This window comes from Notolabrus celidotus, chromosome 7, assembly GCF_009762535.1.
Source record: "Notolabrus celidotus isolate fNotCel1 chromosome 7, fNotCel1.pri, whole genome shotgun sequence".
Taxonomy (NCBI): Eukaryota; Metazoa; Chordata; class Actinopteri; order Labriformes; family Labridae; genus Notolabrus; species Notolabrus celidotus.
The window spans coordinates 392,278-406,274 of record NC_048278.1 but is presented as its reverse complement, the minus strand read 5'-3'; the positions used below and the strand labels follow the sequence as shown (position 1 = coordinate 406,274).

General features: G+C 36.3%; 1 protein-coding gene across 2 annotated transcripts; it reads right to left on the bottom strand.

Moving 5' to 3' along the window:
- Positions 1 to 1,722: 1,722 nt before the first annotated feature.
- mvb12a (multivesicular body subunit 12A) lies at positions 1,723 to 13,166 on the bottom strand. 2 transcript variants are annotated; one of them, XM_034688931.1, is made up of 10 exons: positions 13,014 to 13,166; positions 8,381 to 8,470; positions 5,388 to 5,471; positions 5,184 to 5,283; positions 4,691 to 4,820; positions 4,409 to 4,549; positions 4,146 to 4,252; positions 2,888 to 2,946; positions 2,731 to 2,796; positions 1,723 to 2,650 (listed from the first exon to the last, which is right to left on the bottom strand). In XM_034688931.1, exons 1-10 carry the CDS (start codon positions 13,149 to 13,151, stop codon positions 2,564 to 2,566), a joined length of 1,002 nt encoding a protein of 333 aa, XP_034544822.1. In that variant the 5' UTR covers positions 13,152 to 13,166; the 3' UTR covers positions 1,723 to 2,563. The 2 variants fall into 2 exon arrangements, with proteins under 2 accessions (XP_034544822.1, XP_034544823.1); XM_034688932.1 differs by having other exon boundaries at positions 1,723 to 2,645; positions 13,014 to 13,158.
- Positions 13,167 to 13,997: the final 831 nt, after the last annotated feature.

Genomic DNA, 13,997 nt, shown 5'->3' with positions numbered 1-13,997 from the left:
TAAATTCTACTACTACTTTATGTATTTTGAAATTGTATAATTTTTCCCTGCTAAATATCAGTGTTGTTACCGTTTTATTAATGTTCTTTTAAAATAAGAAAATAGGTAAAACATAAAGCTGTATGTCAAGTCAAGTCAAGTCAAGTCTAGCTTTATTTGTAAAGCCCATTTAAAAACAACCTCAGTTGACCAAAGTTCTGTACAGTTATTAAAATACAATATAATCATACACATCATGTTAGTTGTCTTTCAGTGTACATGTGATGATGTCATTGGTTACATTACAGGGGGCACCAGTTAAAATCTTGCCTCGGGCACCAAGTGGGTTAGGGCCGGCTCTGATGTTGACAATTAATTCAACAAGTGAATCATTTGAAATCTGTAATTCTTTGCAGATTGTCAAGTTCGTTTCATAAGTCCCTGCTTTTCTTAATTTAAATTTATGTTGATCAGCTACAAATTAAATCCTTTTTGATGTAAGTTTTGATTAAATGAAAGAATCTTACAGAAGTATTTTTGATTGTTTTAGTAACTTATAAACTTTTCACTTCTTAAAAATAATATTAAATAAAAATGATAATGTGAAATACAATAATTAATACAATTTTTAAATAAAAAAATCACCAGCCATGCAAAGTACACTACTTTGTGTAGTAGCATTTTTTGTATACTCATTTTGAATTGGGAGTCCACGAAAGATGTCAATGTCCAAATAAATACTCTTAAAGATATTATGGGATAGATTACACAGCAGTCTGCTATGCAGGAATTCAATGACGTAACAGGCAGTGTATGATACATAACCCATAACATGTCTGGTATAAACTGTTTAACATGGAACAGCAGGTGGCAGCAATACACCATAAACTTCAGTCCCTGCTGCCATGAACAGAGAGCAGGGGGCTGTGCCCACATGGATAAAGTGAAAGAACACATAAGCAATAATGGCATGACTTAACATTGATAAACTGATTTAAGATAGTACTAAACTGATCCAGAATCATACAATTTGTTGGTTTTAGACAAAACTAAATTCTGTTCTGATCTGCTTTGTGGAATGAAGTCATTCAGCCAGTAATACAGAGATATTGACCCTCACAGTGAAAGTGTATTTGTTCACTGGTGTCTCCGCTGCAGTAATGTGCATACATCACTGATAAGTTACATGATTTTCTTTATAGTCACATCTCTGTCTTTGTGTTCTTCAATATAAACAGCTTTCTGCTTTCTTAACATAAAAAAATACTGTAGTTTCCCTTTAGCCTTAAGGTTCTTCGCTGCTCACAATTTGCTGGTTTTTAACTTGGAGTAATTACCATTATGACCATTGTTTTAATATAATTTGTATTTTTTTTTTTTTATTCTATCTTCTTTTTTATTATTTTATTTATCTGGTATTTATTTTATTTAATTGAATGATTTCTTTTAGTTGATTTTTTATTGTTATTTTTAGTGTTTCATATCACATTCCTCTATCTTGTTTTAGTTTTGTACTGTTTTATCTATAGCTGTTCTTTTGTGAAGTACTTTGGGCTGCATGCTTGGATGTATGAAAGGTGCTGTACAAATAAAAATGAGTTGAGTTGAGTTTAAATCTCCATATCTCATAGTCTAAATGCAAAGTAGTTTGTCCTTTGAAACATTAGAAAAAATATGTCATATTTTTGTAGGTTTATTCATGTTAGTATGAAATAGTATTGTATAGAAATATCACACATTCAATATTGTTCCATTAGTTTTTATTTTTTCATGCAAATAAAATCTGCTATACAAAGCATAAAAACAAGATAAATGTACAATGGAAAAGATAAATATTTGACCCTTATTATGCCTGACAGTAAAAAAAAAAGTCTCCCATTTTCCAACATATTTCTTCAAATACAAATGCAAAAACATTTTCCACTCACCTAAAAAAAAGGGTAAATCATTTTTGGTTGTAGTTTAATCTGACGCTAAGACTCTCTTCAAAAGAGGAGCATCCTGCATCAGACATCTCTGTATGTTAGTGTACCAAGTGAGGTCAGTTTAACATGTGCAGCACAGACTCATTAGAACAGGATGAAACATTAAAAGCATCTTCAGAGGTAAGTGCATCTTCATGATATACGAGAACATTTTGGCATAAAGCTAGTCTTCATTTACAAATTAAGAAGGTAAAGCAAAGAAAGGAGGCTTGATGTTGCAGATTAGTAGTCTCTAACAGAAAGCACAGTATAATACAGATATGTGTTGCATCTTAAACTCTGTAAAGGCAGGATTCTTCTTGTTCAGATGTCATTATTAAAATGTTTTCATTAAATTAAGCACAAAGGAATGTCTGAAGATGATACATATAAAAGTAGAAGCGAAAATGTGGCCTCAGTGGCGACCAAGCCACTGAACACTGTGCTGAAGCAGGATTGTCTGACTTTTAAAGAACACATTTTTCGTTTGACCTAAAGGATACGGAAGGAGCTACATGCTGCTACATCCTCATTTTTCAGTAACATGAAGTGAAGGTCGAGCCGATCACCTCTGGACTGCACAAATAGCAGAGATCTGATGATGGATCAAAGTTCAAGGCTCATTCATCTGAAGGTGTGTCTCTTTCTGGCACAGAGGGTCTGGTCCTCTTGGCAGCAGATTCCTCCACAGCGAACGTGTAGCTGTACTGTCAACACAAAAACAAAGTGAGTGGACTCTTAATTTAAGAATCACCGGTCCAACGTGGAGAATCAGATGTGAGCCTACCTCGTTTTCAATGTCTTGTAGAGACTTAATGCAAATGTTGTTTAACTGAGAGTTCAGCTGCAGAGCCTGAAAAAAGAGACGTGTCAGACTTGATTATATGAAACGCTTTTTGAAATATAATCCTTTACTCTGGTGCAGTTCTACTTCACATACGCACCTTGTTGTTTGCCTGCATGTCAAACTTTGGGTGAAGGCTGAAGGGAACTCCATCCAGAGCTGCAGAGAAATACAAAGACGAGTCGGTTTCCTTCAGTGAAAAAATATCATAAGCTTCCTCGTTAGGGATGTAAGGAAACACTCGACCAATGATTCGATTCGAATCCCGGTTTTTGGTTCACGATACGATTCACTCACGATTCTCTCACCATTTTCAAGAAAACTGGATTGACTCAAAATTTAAAAAACTATTATTTTATTTCAGTCCTCAGATATGGACAGTTGGGATATATATTTGTTCTCTTATATTTCTTTGTAAACAAAGTAATCCTTCTTCATGTTTAAGGTGCTGTAACTCAAATTAAACCACGGGACACTTTTTGTCAGTACCTTCAAAAAAACAAGAATCACCGTACAAAAATACCTTGTTTTGGAAAATTTCAGAACAATTCTAAAGAAATGGAAAGTGAACGATTCCCAAATGAAAGTATTAAATATTAAAACAAATAAATCTCCTTAAATTAGGGATGTAAATTTCAAGTCTTTTCCGTGATCGATCTTTGGAAATGTTAAGGATCAATTATTGTTTGATCTTTAAAAAACGTTTTCCATGTCAAAAATAATGACAAATGTGTTTTTTACCCCTAAATCAAATTTTCCTCCATGACACAGTGTATATTACTGACGGTATTAAACAGCTACGGATCATATTGAGGCATCAAAAATAAATCTTCGTGGACCCATGGTCATAGAGTGAAGACTCAGACTACGAGATGTGGATTTACTGCAACAAGACAACTGAACAGGATCAGATTTCAGACTCACAGGGTCCAGTTTTCTGTCTACTCCTTCTTATTGAGTAAAATAAGCATGTGATCGTGGTCAGGTTTCAGCCGGGAGCGCAACCGGGTCAGAATCAGTCCATCGGTGGAGAAAAAAAGCACTCGTGGAGACCTGTCACTCAGCCGCAGCCCCAGCTGAGCGTCTCTAATGTGAGCAACACCTTCACTCAGCTGATTCTGAAACATGCTTAAAACTTAAAACACCTCCACTAAGAGAGTGACCAGAGAGCAGCGCAAGAGACTTCATGATGTTGAACGAGCGGAGTGAAATGCAACTAACGCCTTCTACTGTTTAAAAATAATATCCAGATACAAATTTTGTTGAATCGATTTTAATCCACCCTTATTTGTATCGATTTTTGACCGTCTTGCGATATATCCTTACATCCATATTCCTCGTTATAAGAGTTGGGGTACCTGTGATTCCCTGGATGCTGCTGTCAGCAGGTTTATCCTGGTTCTCTTTGCTGAGGGTGCTACGCCTCTGACTCAGTTTGCCATGTGGTAAAGGAGGAGGAGGGTTGCTGCAGAGAGAGAAAGACATCAAAACTTCAAATAAAACTCAAGATTTCCAATCCATTGTCGCCAAAATACAGACTTATGATGTGCCCTGAAAAATGATGCAGCACCTTATCTGAAGTGTTGAATGCACTGAAACACTTCAGTGTACAGTACTGTACCTTGGTCTGAGGGGCAGAGGAGCAGACGGCTGATCTAGTACGAGCTTGCGGATATCCAGGCTGACGCTGCGGGGCTTTGCTTGAGGCATGGGGCCAGCAAAATAACCCTTTCTGCACCACAGCACATAGCCGTGGACATCTCTGTAGAAACGCACATTTAATCATATTAAGAAGGCATATGCTGAACGCACGGTTTAAAGAACGCTGTATTGAATAAATAGTTCAGCGTGATTTTGATAAACAGGTGCAAGTCAAATGTTTGTATATGTGAACGCTACCAACCCCACATATGTGTAGTGCTGCAGCATCATTTTGCTTTTGGCCGTCAGTTTGATGTCCAACACAGCTGTGTCCACACTCCCCACCGGGACGACACGTACACACACACGTTTCTTCTTGGAAACAGAGGCCTCTGGACACAAACACACAAATACACATGAGGTCCATCTGACTGCAGAGTAAACCAGCAGTGAGCAAATACAGCGCCAGAGTCTGGAACGCAACAAATATTAATGTAATGTGGAACGGGTAAATATTTGTGTGTGTGTAGGCTTGTGTTGCCGTCTGTGTGAGGACCAAATGGTGCTTTAATCCAGTGCAGTGAGGACATTTGCACCTCATATATTTGAAGGATACAACATGGGTGATGAAGGTTGGAATTTCAGGGTTTTAGAAATAGATGAGATTAGTGGCTGAGGTCAGAATTAGAGGTTACAGTGTGCAGCATACAAATAAAGGTCCTCACAAGTATAATACATAAACATGTAGTACTCACTTGGTTCGAGGTACTCTGCTATATAACAGTAACCATGAGGAATCGAGTCCCTCTCTGTTATAAGTTGAATGTCTGACAGCACCATACCACCTGACAGGTCCTGCAGAGAGACAGAGAGACAGACGGTGTACTGACGGGACGATGACAGAGGACAAAGGACAGGACTGGTTGTGTGCTTGTATTGTATCCGTGTGTGTGTGCTACCTTGCAGTAACAGAGGTAATATCCAGACCTCATTCCAAAGCTGCGAGTAAAGTTTGCTGCGGCCCCGTCTTCTGTGATGCTGATCTGCAGAGACAATAACAACATGATTAGAACAATCACAGGCCACTTGTCAAAGTTTAGGTCATTAAAGGTGGCTTTAAAAGTTGGTCTTTTGACTCCAGGATTACATTTAAATCCTTCCCAGTCCCTTTACCAAGACTTTATTCCCATCTACTAGAAAAGGTTTGATCCAGACCAACAAAACAGAGCAGCTCAGAGGCGTTACTGCGTGGCGATGCTCCAGAGTATGAAGCTTAAACTCATAACCACAGTCAAAACTATGAATCACTCCGGGTTGTGAAACTGACTGAAATGAATATTGTTGCATCTTCATGACCTAAAAAAAGAAAATAAGACCAGCAGCAAGAAGTGGGATGACGATATGTCTGTGCAGTTATTCTTAAAGTCGGAAATGACTGTGTTTGTGGGTGTAAGATGAAGTGATTAACCGCTGCTGCTGCTGCTGCTACAGCTTTTTACACATACTCCACATCAAAGATTCTCAATGACACATCTGACTGTTTGTTTTGCCAAGAAACAAAATGACACATGCACAAAAAAAAAATCAGCAAAGAGATAAGAGCAGCTGTGTTCATCACAAACCAGAAGTTCCTCACAGGAACTTAGTCATGATTCTTTTCATCACAGCAGACCTGATCAAAAATCAAAATCTCGCCCTTTAATGACCTCAAAGAAATATACAAAACAAAACATGTACTGTTTCCTGTGTGTCTCCTGATAATGAAGTCAAGCTGAGCTAACATCCGTTCATTATTTAACTGAACTTGAGCGACAGAGCCTTTTCTGGAGTCGACCCCTCCCTCTGTGACTCATTCTGAAGCACTATACAAATAAAAAGTAGTATTCTGTATATTCTTTGATTATTTGAAAAGGCCATTAAGCTGATTAATAAGTTTTGTCAAGATTTTATTAAAAAACTTATGTATCTTATTTTCTAGTTTAAAAGTTTCAGAGATTTGATGTTTTGATTGTTTAAACCTTTCTTCTTTTGCCGTTTTTACTGTTCTGATAATGTTTTTTAATTTTTCCTGTAACTCCTGGATGGTGTTGTCCTTTATTTCCAGATGTGCAGCTTGACTCAACACAACAGATTTTTGCTGCTGGATCTCCTTCCTTGCTGTTTAAATGAGTTCTGCAGGGCTTGTTTCTCAGTTGCATTTTGATGCCCCGCCTCAACACATGCCACGCCCACAATTTTAATCAGAACAGAATTCTTTAAACACTAATTTAATCCTCAATATGTCTGCTATAGAATGTGCTTTGTTTGGACTGAATCGGATAAAAACTCTAGGAGGAGCTGTCAAAAGTATGCACCCTTTTTTCATGCATTTTTGCTGCTGGATCTCCTTCCTTGCTGGTAATAAATGTCTGCTTTCTAAAAATCTGTCTGTTTCATATCATCTCTGACTGAAACATATTAATACATAAATATAAATCAAAAAAATTTATTTTTCAGACTTTCAAATGCCCAAATCTCCAAAAATCATCAGGCAGTGGCCAGAACAGGCGATGCTGATTTTCAGACAGCACATCAACGCACATACAGATTTCAATGTGAAAATGTAAAAATGATTTGAGGAATTCTGTTCAGACTGAAATTGTGGGCGTGGGACACTATCAAGTTTGGAGGTTTTCTTGTCAATCTGCCAGAAACTTGGAACATTTGCACCACCTACGCCAGCGTATACTCTCCAATCATGCTTTCGCATCACGTGGGAACTAATATCAGGCGACTCGCGTATGTGGCGGCGGCTCGCATAGGCGGCGGTGGCTCACGTACGTGGCGGCTGTGGATGTGCGAGGGCCCCTTCATCGCCGCTTGCGGCTTTAATTTATTTTTATCTTTGGTGGTCTTAAATGTATTATCGTTTTTTATTTCCCTCTCATTCCTTTCATTCTCTTCCTCACATTTCTATTCTATTTTTTTTGGTTTATTGTCTTTCTCATTCGTAAAGCAGTTTGTGACCCTGTTGAGAAAATGATACTTAAATGAAGTTTATAACAATAATAACAATAAAAGAAAATACATACGTACAATTGTTGGTATTATTTTTGTTATTATTATTATTTACTATAATAATAATAATAATAATAAAAATAAGAATAATAATACAAATAAAATACATATCAATAATGTTTTTATCATGGGATTTATTATCATTATTATGTTATTATTTATTTTATTGTTAATATTATTATTGATTGATAGATTTCATTTTTTTAAATCTTTTTTTTATTATTTTCATAATTATTATTACATCCAAGCAGAGGAGAGTCCAAAAAGTCTAAATGAATAAAAATGTTTTATTGATTGATTGATTGATTTAATTCAATTTAATTGTATTATTTCTTTATTTTATTTTATTTTATTTTATTACTTTTATTATAATTATTATTATTACATCCAAGCAGAGGAGAGTCCGAAAAGTCTCATTGAATATAAAAAATGCTAAATGCAAAATCCTGATTATTAAAAGAAAAACAAACTCTGCTCTGTCTCTTCTGAAGACATTGTGGAAAAGGCGTCCCGTCTAATGTTCAAGTCATTCACAGAAAGTAGATGATGGAAAAACTGTGAGCTCTCTGTTTGAGTCAGGGAGGGTCGTTCCAGCCAGTTTACCTCACTGTGAACAAACACTGGAAAGGTCAGCCATTCAAACACTCAGACTTTCCTACGCTAACTTTCCAAAAACATCAAACTGAAAGCTGGAGCTCGAGGCTTCACCGTCTTCTTACTATTTCACCATCCCTACATATATCTAACTGGCGTGTCTATAAATAGACAACAGGAATAACATGGCCGGTCACATCTGGGCCCGATCCAGCCGCTGCACAGGATTTCATTTGCCAGTTACCGATGTCCTGCTGTGAATGAGCGATTTCATGACTTTATTGCTCGTCTGTGCTCCTACCAGGGTGAAGTCTTTGGGGCAGGTGCTGGTGTTGGAGGTCCACGCCACCGCTGTGATTGGCCGGACGCTCCCACGCTCCATCAAAGACATCTGAAGAAGAAAAAAGGCAGAAGGTTTAAAAATACAACGGAGGGAAGTGAAGATGATATGTGTCCTGACAGTGTTTGACATGTTTGGAGGAGTGTTTGTTTTCTGCTCTCTCTCCGTGTGATTGCTCTTGTCTGTTTTGTTTGTGCTGTCTCATGAGTGAGTCCATGCGGGCTGGGCTCAGAGCTACTCCTACCACCTTTATTGTTCACATCATTTTTCATTTCCTGAGTGCAGATAAGAATGTGTTTTGCTGACACTGTGAGAACCATGTTTCTGCATCCCTGTGACAAAGTGAGGACAGACAAAAGTATGTAGGAATTCAGATTATCCCTGTGCTGGATAATCTAGGAGAGAAAGATCCTATTCAGGCTCTGCAGTCAGTCTCAGACACGTTATCTCTAAACGTTCAAGAATAGAAAAGAACTATTCATGAAAGAAATGATTCCCTCACTGCAGCAGGCCATCGTGGAGATTTAACACATCCTTTTTATGTGAGATACGAATAACAACATCAAGGTATGAGTGATCAAAAATCCTATAGACAATAACACACTTTATTCTGTAAAGAATTGGCACTTAAAGGCAGCTGTGTCTGATTTATGCAGGATCTTAAATGCATGACGAATCAAAGACACTCCTTACCTCACCATGTCGCAGATATATAGACTTGTGGTTTTTAACAGATCGATCAAACTCTTTAATCATTAATGAAATACATACAAATTAATATTAATATCTTAAAAATATATTTCATTTTTAAAAAATCTAATCTTCTACTTCAATTCAGGATGGTCCACAGGGCTCACATGTCCAAGGTTAAGCTGTCCAGCATCTACCCTGATATAACTCCCACCTGTGACAAACGCAATTACAGTGATGCTACCCTGATCCATATGTATTGGCTATGCCCTACACTACCAGTCAAAAGTTTGGAAACACCTTCTCATTCAAGGGTTTGTATTTATTTTAATGATTGTAAACACTGTAGATTAATACTGAAGACATCAAAACTATGAAAGAACAGATATGGAATTATTGAATGAACCAAAAAGTGTTAAACAAAGCAGAATCTGTTTTATATTTTAGATTCTGTAAAGTAGCCCCCTTTTTCCTTCATGACAGCTTTGCACACTCTTGGTATTCTCTCAGTCTGCTTCATGAAGTGGTCTCCTGGAATGGTTTCTAATGAACATGAGCCTTGTCAAGAGTTCATTTGTAGAATGACTTGCCTTCTTAATGTGTTTGAGACCATCAGTTGTGTTGTTCAGAGGTAGGGTTAGTACACAATGGATAGCTCTATTTGACTACTGTTGTAATCCAGATTATGGCAAAACCAGATTATTTCATAGTTTTGATGTCTTCAGTATTAATCTACAATGTTGAAAAGAATTAAAATAAATAATAACCATTGAATGAGAAGGTGTGAACAAACTTTTTGAGTGGTAGTGTAAATTACAGACATTTTGTGTGCATATGTGTGTTTATGTGTATATATGTATTTCTATTTATTTTATTACTTATCTTTGTTTATTTTGTTATTTACAATCATCTCTCAACTAACATTTTCTTCACGTGTTATCTATTAATTTATTTGTCTGTTTTTTTATTTTTCATATTATCAATTTTATTTTATTTCATTTCACATGTCTGAGCCCCTGTTTGATTGTATTTGTTTTGTCTTGTTACATTACAAAAGTTACAAATAAAATATTAAAAAAAAAAAAAAAATTACAGACATTTTGGTACAGTGTTTTCCAAACCTTATCCATAATGTTAAAGACAAACTAAGCCATAGCCCTCTAACTCTTGCCCTGTTTGGTGTTGCCGGTGGAGACAACCCCCACCTGACTCCTACAGAACACTGCATGCTCGCTTTGTCTTGCTCTTGGCCAAACGTGCAATCTTGCTGAAATGGAAGGGTGCTGCCCTGCCCACGCCTGACCAACGGCGTCAGGATGTAATGCCCTGACTCCTGTCTCAAACTCGATATATGTGAACATTTCTAATCTTACTTTTATAACACTCAAACAAAACCACAGTGAGGTGAGCTTTGATTCGGCCCTTGACGTAAAGAGGAAGCGTTGGCTCTGTGTGGTGCGCTGCAAACTCACTCTTAGATATTATGCGTTCATTTTCAGGACAGCAGGAGATGAGAGATGGAGATTATTTCTGTCTCTTTTTTTTGTGTTTACCTGTACTGCACATTACTGTACCATTTGTGTCTCTGCCCAACCTTGGTGTTTATATGTTTTTATTTATTTTTATTTGTATATGCTGTAAAATTCAATAAACATATTTGAAATATACAAAAAGAGTGACTGAGAAGGCCTATTGATATTGTAAAGAATATTTCTGGTACAAACATCAACACAAGGTGTGGACATGGGGCTGTTATGGCTCCTCTACAAAAACATGTGTACTCTGCTCTCCTGTATAAGGTTCCACCCTGCACAGACACAATCTACACATTTAAATCTGTCCTGTTACACAACAAAGCAGTCAGATACCTTTTAAGTTAGAAGTTGATGTTGTTGTGTTTTTCACGTCAGTGCTGCCGTAATTCTAGGATAAAAAGCTGCATTGTTTGTTATAAAATCCATAGTTCTTCATAGCTTCACAGGGCTGAAATAGAAACCACGCATGCATTTTCTATGAAGCATTGCCCCACTTAAAAAGAGTAACTGAGAAGGTCTTGTCTTAATAATACTACTACTAATAATAATAATGATAATAATAAATAAATAAACAATAAGTGCACTTAATGTTAAATAATGCACACTTACTCAACTCTTACTCAACTCGTCAAAATGATTTTTTTCATCCTCCTAAATGTTTTACCTGTAGAAGACAATTCTCTACACGTTTCAGAGGCAGCAAAGTCTGGAATATTTATTCTAATATGATGAAAAAATGTTTGTCTTTAAAATAATGTTTAAATGTTTTAATTATACTTATTATGCTCAAACACATATGGGTATATATACCCATATATACCCATATATACCCATATATATATATATATATATATATATATATATATATATATATATATATATACATATGGGTATCCATACACATCATATTCATATTTACTACTTTTGAATTCTGTTGATGTAATAACTATTTATTGTTAAATTAGTATAATTCTGTGTTATTTTATTATTAGCATCAACTAATGTCTTTATGTGTGTCAATTCAGCATTTTCTAATTATTTGTGATATTAGAACACTATTTGGGTGGAGGCTCCAAATAAGCTCTCTGAGTTTTCTGCCTCTTCCTGCACTGTATATTATTTAACTTTGCTCTTTTTTTAATGTATTTTTTTAATTGTGCAAATAAATAAACATAAACATAAACATTTAAATTGGGAACTATGCAATCATTTGGATGTCTGAATGTTGAATGCTGTGTGTGTCTGTGTTTTTTTTTAATGATTAATGTTTCTTTACTGTTTTTGGGATTTGTATTCTTTAACTACTCTTCCTTTAATGCACTTTAATTTTGTTGTACCATCTACAATAATAATAATACATTTTATTTATGTAGCACTTATCAAAACAGATGTTACAAAGTGCTTTACATCATAAAATCCACAATAAAAAGAACAAAGCAGGGGGGGGGGGGGGGGGGGGGGGGGGTATATGAACTGGCAAGACAATTTAAGAGGAACAGCTGAATAAAGAGTAAAAGAGAAAATACTAAAAGCAATTAAAACAATAATACAGATAAAAAGGAAGAGTGAATAAAAGAAAACCATGAAAAAAAGTAGATTAAAAATAAATGTAGAATCGTGGGTAAAACAATACTACAGGAAGGGCTTTTGATAAAAATATGTTTTCAGCTGTGTTTTAAAAGAAGACACTGATGCAGCCGAGATGACAATAAAGATATATTCTATTCTGTATTTGTTATTGTAAAGAATATATCTCTGGTACAAACCATGACCACAGGATATAGACATGAATACTTTCATGGCTTTAAACTCCTCAACAAAAAGACAACCTGTATAAGGTTTCACCCTGCACAGTCACGTTTTACATATTTAGATCTGTCATGTAATTACATAACAAAGCAGTGAGAACCAGTTTAGAATAGAGATGACCACTACAGATAGTTGGGCTTGGATGAGCACAGTTTTCCATACTTTAAAAACTGTATAGGATATATACTTGTTTCTTTCAGTCGTCATACCTGTTGTTATAAAGAGAAGTCTATTGTGGAATAAGGTTGTTAGATCAGGCACATACAGGTAACTCAAATCCCTCCCGACTCAGCTCTGACACTTTTATTGCTTCCTAAAAAACTTTGACATTATTGTTACTTTAGTATCACATTCATTTATATGCGACTAGAATAAGAAAAATAGGAAGTTAAAAAAAAAAAAGTCCTGCTGGAAGTATTTTTCCATTTTGTAAGAGAACGAGCTCACCTAACATTTGCAGCGACTTTTCATTGAGCAAACCTCCCTGCTTCTTGATTTAAATGAACTCCATTTCCTCTGTTCCCTTCATAAAGTAGTAAAACTTATAAATGAACACTTACTGTGCCTCTGTGTTCTCTTTGGTGTCTTCGAGGTGAAACAATGTGGCAGGAGAATAACTTTTCAGTCCACAACCCAAATTTCTGGTTTTTCCTTCTGAAAGCAGGAAGTGCTGAATCCATGTTGACTTCAACTCCCATGATGCTCTGCGGTAATACGTCATAAATACATGTTCTCTCGAGCCTGGCCGCTAGATGGCAGCATTACAGCAGTGAAACAAAGAGAGAGGCCTGATGTTAAACTAATCTCACAGTTTCCATTAAAATGCGTGTTTTCGATGCCAGCTGTCGACACGAACTGTTCTGTATCGATGTTTTTCACCTTCTGGGTTGTTTTTAGGTTTATTCACCTTAAAAAAACAAACAAATAAATAAAGAAAATGCATTAAAAATTAAACCAAGCACACAAAGCCACAGCTCTGGTGTGGGCAGAGAGGTGCTGAGAGAGGGATCGATTCTCATTTACATGAAAATGAGGGTGAGCAGGGCAGGCTGAGGTGGAGGAGAGGAGGAAGTGAAAGGGGGATAATGAAAAATGGAGGAGGCGGGCAGGTGGGGAGAAGACGGGGAGCAGAAGGAGAGAGCAGGGGAGCAGAGATAAGGAAAGAGCAAGGGGATTTTTAGAGGGCAAAGGGAAGACAGGAAGCCACAAGACCTGCTAAGAAAACCACCCTCACAAGTATGGATTAAAGGCCTGCTATGTTATGTATGTTCTAAGTCTAGATACAATAAAAAATGAATGAATCATATAGTCAATCAATCAATCAGACTTTATTTGTAAAGCGCTTTTCATATAATGATATTGTAACACAAAGTGCTGTACATAAAAATAATACAAATAGAATAAATTATAATTACAATAAAAAAAGACCACCCCTCCCCCATCCTAACCCCAACCCCAAACACACCTTTCAATCCATATGTAAAGCTAAGAACATGATATATACGATAACAGCAATAATAATAATAATAACAATGATACAATAA